Source organism: Alosa pseudoharengus, unplaced genomic scaffold (genome assembly GCF_046254945.1).
Source record: "Alosa pseudoharengus isolate Yale_2024_CS ecotype anadromous, Long Island Sound unplaced genomic scaffold, YU_APseudo_1.1 YU_APseudo_1.1_scf_14, whole genome shotgun sequence".
Classification (NCBI taxonomy): Eukaryota; Metazoa; Chordata; class Actinopteri; order Clupeiformes; family Clupeidae; genus Alosa; species Alosa pseudoharengus.
The window spans coordinates 20,409,077-20,415,294 of NW_027468609.1; the positions used below are offsets into that span (position 1 = coordinate 20,409,077).

General features: G+C 44.4%; 1 protein-coding gene across 1 annotated transcript in view; it reads left to right on the forward strand.

Moving 5' to 3' along the window:
• Positions 1-5,345, forward strand: part of LOC143123025 (zinc finger SWIM domain-containing protein 6-like) — a 58,618-nt gene extending 53,273 nt beyond the window's left edge. Inside the window, exons 11-14 of the mRNA XM_076284116.1 lie at positions 482-639; positions 1,172-1,335; positions 1,658-1,739; positions 2,185-5,345. Of these exons, the coding sequence (XP_076140231.1) occupies positions 482-639; positions 1,172-1,335; positions 1,658-1,739; positions 2,185-3,047 (1,267 nt within the window). The 3' untranslated portion in view covers positions 3,048-5,345. The remainder of the gene's footprint in view (positions 1-481; positions 640-1,171; positions 1,336-1,657; positions 1,740-2,184) is intronic.
• The last annotated feature ends 873 nt before the right edge of the window (positions 5,346-6,218 follow it).

A 6,218-nucleotide genomic window follows, 5' to 3' on the forward strand; every position in this document is an offset into this window, starting at 1 on the left:
GGCTTCAGCCAGTAGCTGGAAAAACAGTTGCGGTCCATAGCCCATCCCCTGGAGAATGTACGCAGTCGTTAGCCAATGGAAACACATCTCTCTGTCCTTAGCCAATGGAAAACCGTATTGCTGTGCTTTGCCAATGGAGGAGATGTGACGTCCATAAAAAGAGCCATCACAGTCCTTAGCCAATGGAAGTGCAGTTGCACACCCACAGCCAGTAGCTCAGCCAATAGCTCCATGCAGCAGGAATAAGAACAGTGCACTTTGGGAAAGCAAAGTGTGCTGGGGTTGCTGCTGGCATGACTCGGCATGAGTGTGCATTTCCTGTGAACTCAGTGGTGCTTAATGTGGGTGAACGGAAGACGGCGCATCAGCACAACTACCCATCTGACCAACCCCTCTCTCTCACTCTCTCTCTCTCTCGCTCTCTCTCTCTCTCTCTCTGTCCCTCTCTCCCTCTCTCTCCCTCTCCCTTTACTGACTACAGGTTACCAGTATTGGAATCCACGGCTCCTTCGGGCGACCTGTCCCGGCATCACCACATTGTGTCGGTGGTGCCCAACCGCTACCCCCGCTGGTTCACACTCAGCCACATCGAGTCACAACAGTGCGAGCTGGCCTCCACCATGCTCACCGCAGCCAAAGGTCAGACCCCCCTCAGCCCCTACACACACACACACACACACACACACACACACACACACACACATACACACACACACACACAAACAAACGTCTGGCTCCTTCGTACTGATGATTGAGATCACTATTGATTTGATGTTGATTGATAGCTAATTGTTTTTTCACTTTTAAACTAATAAAATTAGACAGGCAAGTTCTAGTTTTTACATGTGGCACCCCTCTTGATTTCTATATGAAATTGCATACAAATTAGCCTGTCAGGTTTCATATATCATATTCTATATCATATATCATATTCTAACAGTAGAGGCACAAACAACTCAAAACAAATTGCCTGTAGCTGTGTGACTGTCCCCTCCATATTGTATTGCAGAGCCTCTCTCAGCAGCTGCTTCACTGTCAGAATACCTCTCTCTCTCTTAATAGCAGGAGAGAGTTGTGCTTTAGGCAGACTCGTGCACAGAACAAAGACTTGTCGCTGTGTGTATCTACCACCGCCTCTCATCCCCTCTGGTCTGCTCTGTGTTGATTTCAGGAGACGGCCGGTGGTTAGAAACAGTATTAGAGTCCATACAGAAAAACATCCACACCTCGTCCCACATCTTCAAACTGGCGCAGGATGCCTTCAAGATCGCCACCCTGATGGACAGCCTGCCCGATATCACCTTACTCAAAGTATCCCTGGAACTAGGACTTCAGGTGAGACTCATCCTCAGAGCCCCAGTCTGTGAGCCTCCTACGTCAGTCCTCCCCAGTACTGAAATACTGCCTCTGTGAACAGGAACTGCAAGTTTGAGTTTAAAATGCTTCCTCTGTGGTTGAGTTTCACAGAGTTTGGTCATAGAGTAGACCTCTTATCAATATTTCAGCATGGCCTTCTTTAGCTACTTCCCTTCAGTACCGCTTTCATAGCTCCTCGTGACCTCATTTTTTTTTACCTTCTGACATTCCGTGGGCCCCTTTGGTTAACCAGGATGTTGATTTATTATCTTTACTGAGCATGGGTGTTCTTTTTCTGCAGGTAATGAGAATGACGCTCTCAACATTAAATTGGAGAAGGCGGGAAATGGTACGGTGGCTGGTTACCTGTGCCACAGAAGTTGGTACGTCACACCCTTTTTTTAATGTTAACTTTATTTAATGACCAGGTGTTGTAGAATATGACCACACTGATTGGTGTTGTTGTTGTTGCTGTTGTTGAATGGAATTAAGAAGTTCTCTGATCTGATTAAAAAGCATTGGACTGTATGCAATGATTGGTTATACCATGATCCAGTGATTTATTAATATGTAAAACTGTGTTATTGGCCCATGACTCCTGTGTTCTACGCTTGTAATCTAGAAGAGTAATCAGACTCTCAGACTCTAGAAGAGTAATCAGACTAATCAAATTAGATCTCTGAGCTCCTAATCAGAATGGTGTATTTTCTCTCTGTGTGTGTGTGTGTGTGTGTGTGTGTGTGTGTGTGTGTGTGTGTGTGTGTGTGTGTGTGTGTGTGTGTGTGTGTGTGTGTGTGTGTGTGTGTGTGTGTGTACGTGTCGCTGCAGGGGTCTATGCACTGGACAGCATCATGCAGAGCTGGTTCACACTCTTCACACCGACGGAGGCCACGAGCATCGTGGCGACGACGGTCATGTCCAACAGCACCATCGTGCGCCTGCACCTGGACTGCCACCAGCAGGAGAAGCTGGCGGGCAGCGCACGGACGCTGGCGCTGCAGTGCGCCATGAAGGACCCGCAGAACTGCGCGCTGTCGGCGCTGACGCTCTGCGAGAAGGACCACATCGCCTTCGAGACGGCCTACCAGATCGTGCTGGACGCGGCCACCACCGGCATGAGCTACACGCAGCTCTTCACCATCGCGCGCTACATGGAGCACCGCGGCTACCCGATGCGCGCCTACAAGCTGGCCTCGCTGGCCATGGCCCACCTCAACCTGAGCTACAACCAGGACACGCACCCGGCCATCAACGACGTGCTGTGGGCGTGCGCGCTCAGCCACTCGCTGGGCAAGAACGAGCTGGCCGCCATCATCCCGCTGGTGGTCAAGAGCGTCAAGTGCGCCACGGTGCTCTCGGACATCCTGCGGCGGTGCACACTGACCACGCCGGGCATGGTGGCGCTGCACAGCCGGCGGAACTCGGGCAAGCTCATGTCGCTGGACAAGGCGCCGCTGCGGCAGCTGCTGGACGCCACCATCGGCGCCTACATCAACACCACGCACTCGCGCCTCACGCATATCAGCCCGCGCCACTACAGCGAGTTCATCGAGTTCCTCAGCAAGGCGCGCGAGACCTTCCTCATGGCGCACGACGGACACATCCAGTTCACGCAGTTCATAGACAACCTGAAACAGATCTACAAAGGCAAAAAGAAACTGATGATGCTGGTCCGAGAGAGATTTGGTTAAACAAGGACCCCCCCCCTACACACAAACACAGGGAGGAGGGGAGGGGGGCAAAAAAAAACAAAAAAAACACATACCCTTCCTCTCAGCTCTTACTTGAGTTTGCCTTTGTATCGTTTCTAACTTAAAAGTGACAAGCAAACAAACAAATAAACAAACAGAGAACCGATGGAAGGAGCAGGACTTGAGGGAAGCAGCCAGAACCACAGCGGTATTATAATGTGTATAGACCTGTTAGTTTGCGAAAGCGAAAAAAAAAGACAAAAAAAAAAAACAAACGAACAGAAAGTGTCATGTCGTGGACGTTTGTGTGTTTCCCTTCATTTTGTATGAAAGAGCGCGAGTGTGATAAAAGAGGAGAAAAAAATAAGAAAATGAAAAAAAAAAAAATGTTTTGGTTTACACTGAGTATATGTTGTCCAGTGGCAAAAGGCCCACAGAGCACTCCTGTTTTCTCTGTTCACAATCCCAGCCTCAAAGAGAAGAGATATGGCTTTAAACCAAACACGACACCTCCATCCTAAGTGACAAGTACCTCGTACGGATCCAGCTTTACTCCCACCTGACCTGCTCACACATTTCCAGTAAAGTGAATAAGCGTGCGGAAAGCAGCGAGAGAGAGAGAGAAAAAAAACAAGCAATTTTCCTAGCTTTTTTGTTCTCTTTTTTTTCCCTTCCCCAGGAAGCCGTGAAATATCCAACTCCAAGCTACCCTTGCTTTGCAGTGCTGTTTGGTCTGAAGCATATAGACAAATTACACCTGTTATTATACACATACCACACACACACACACACACACACACACACACATACACACACACACACACACACACACACACACACACACACACACACACACAGACACACAGACACACATACACACACACACAGTTAAAGAAACGTGCTGTGTCTCACATGTACATGCACACACACATATAAACACACACACACATAAGAACTCCAACACCCCCATTGTGCTTGCGCTTGTGGAAACTTAGCAACTGTCAACATACATTCTCAGGGATTTCTCTAAAAACAGAAAATGACAAAAAAAGAGAGAATGAGAGCATTTTATTGTACTGTATATATGATAGTATATGTCTGAATATTGAGAAAATGTATATGTTAACTAATTTATAAAAGAATATTCTATGTAATGCAAAATACTTGAAGCTGCAGTACCATGGTTTTAAACAAACAAAAAAAACATATCAGAAGGACTAAACGGTGGCCGTGCCTGAGTCCACACGTGTGTGTGTGTGTGACGAACGGTGGACTTGTATGCTGGGTTTCTATGCAGAGCCACTCGAAGCCCTGCGTGTTCAGGCTGGTCTATCGAAACCATGACTGGGGGGGATGTTTTGTATGTACATACAAAATGTTTGTATCCGGTGTGGACTCACTTTTTTTGTACAGGGCATCAGAGATAAAGGAGAGTTGGAAAGAGAGGTGGGAGAGGAGAGCGAGAACGGATGAACCAGAGCAGCAAGCCTTAGCATTAAGTAGGTAATGCAAGCATCCATAGGCCCCCGTGCCTCAAAAGCCTAGAAATGTAGAGATCCATCTGAAACGGACTTTCTATTTATCAACGTTGACCACACAGACATCCAGAGTAAAAATTGGCCTGAAACACATCCATAACTCTCTCCACAAATGATCAAGTGACAAAGAAAAAAAAAAAAGACAGACTCCATTTTATGCACAAATAACATGTCCATGCCTCCTCTGCCGGCATCTTGACTTTGTGCAGGACAGAAAGTTGCTGTATACGTCTGACTGTTCCAATTTTTAAAAATGCTTTTTTTTTATGTTTCCTTTTCTGATTTTGTTCCTCTAGAATTCCTCAAACAAGAACAGCCTTCTTTCTCGCCTTGTCTTAACGCTTTAAAATAACCAAACTGGAGTTCTAACTACCAAACTTGTTCATTAAAATGAAAAGCCAACCAACTTTGGTTACAACTTTAGTGTCTTTAATTTTAGCTGAATGGTTCTGTACTTTGTGCTTTAAAAAGCAGTTTTTTCCTTTTTGGTGCAAAAACGTCTAGTGTCTCTTGTTCTCTTAGAGGTATGTTTGTAGCTCTTTTTTTGTTTTGTTTAGAAAACTGAAATCTCATGTTCTCCATTTTATTTATTATGAAAGGTAAACGATTGTACTTCATCACCCTTGGCGACATGCTCATGAAGTTGAAATTAAGATTTGATACACCAATATCAATTTATTTATGTAACTAAATCACTGTTTTATAAACTTGTTAATGATTCAACATTTTTGTTTTAATTAAATTAGTTTTTTTGAGAGGACTCCGTGTGTGCGTGTGCGTGTGTGTGTGTGTGTGTGTGCGTGTGTGTGTGGTTGGTTGGTTCAGTCTCAGTGGAAGTTTATTATTCCAAATTAGCACCAATCCATCAGAAGTGTGGGCATAATTTAATGTGCCAAGTACTCGTCTACCTCTTTCCTAATGTCTGCCCTGCAGTGCCTCAGTAAATATCACTAATACTGAATATGCTGTATATATTTCAGTCAGTATCACTAATGGCGAATATATTTCAATCCATATCGACAATGCAGAATATAGTTCTGTAAATATCACAAACGCCGAATGTAGTTCAGTCAATATCAATCGTGCACAATATATTTCAGTTTATATCACTAATGCATAATATATTTCAGTCAATATCAGTCACACACAATATATTTAAGTATATACCACTAATGCAGAGTATATTTCCGCATTTTTCACTAATGTAGAGTACATTTCAGTATAGATCACTAATGCATAATATATTTCCGCGGATGACGGTTGAGTTCTGATGAGTATGCAAATCCCTTTTATAAAGTAGGTAATATGCATAGCAAGTAAATGGTGAAAATCTTTTCACTTATTTTGGTCTAGTTTTTTCAATTTTCATGTGGTAATGGATCAGGATATATCTGTACCGACCAAAAAGTAAGGGTTTTCCTCTCCAGGTATCTCCATTTTATTTAGACTGACCTTCTTGAAACATTGAAACATTCAGCGGTAGTAATACGTTTTAACTCATTTCTGGGTTATATTGCTCACATTTCTCTGTGCACATCTCTAATACTCGGTGCTTTGTTGTGTATGGGTACATCCCATTAAAGCAAACGTTTTCCTCTTGATTGATATATTAAAGAGTGACGACATGTCAATT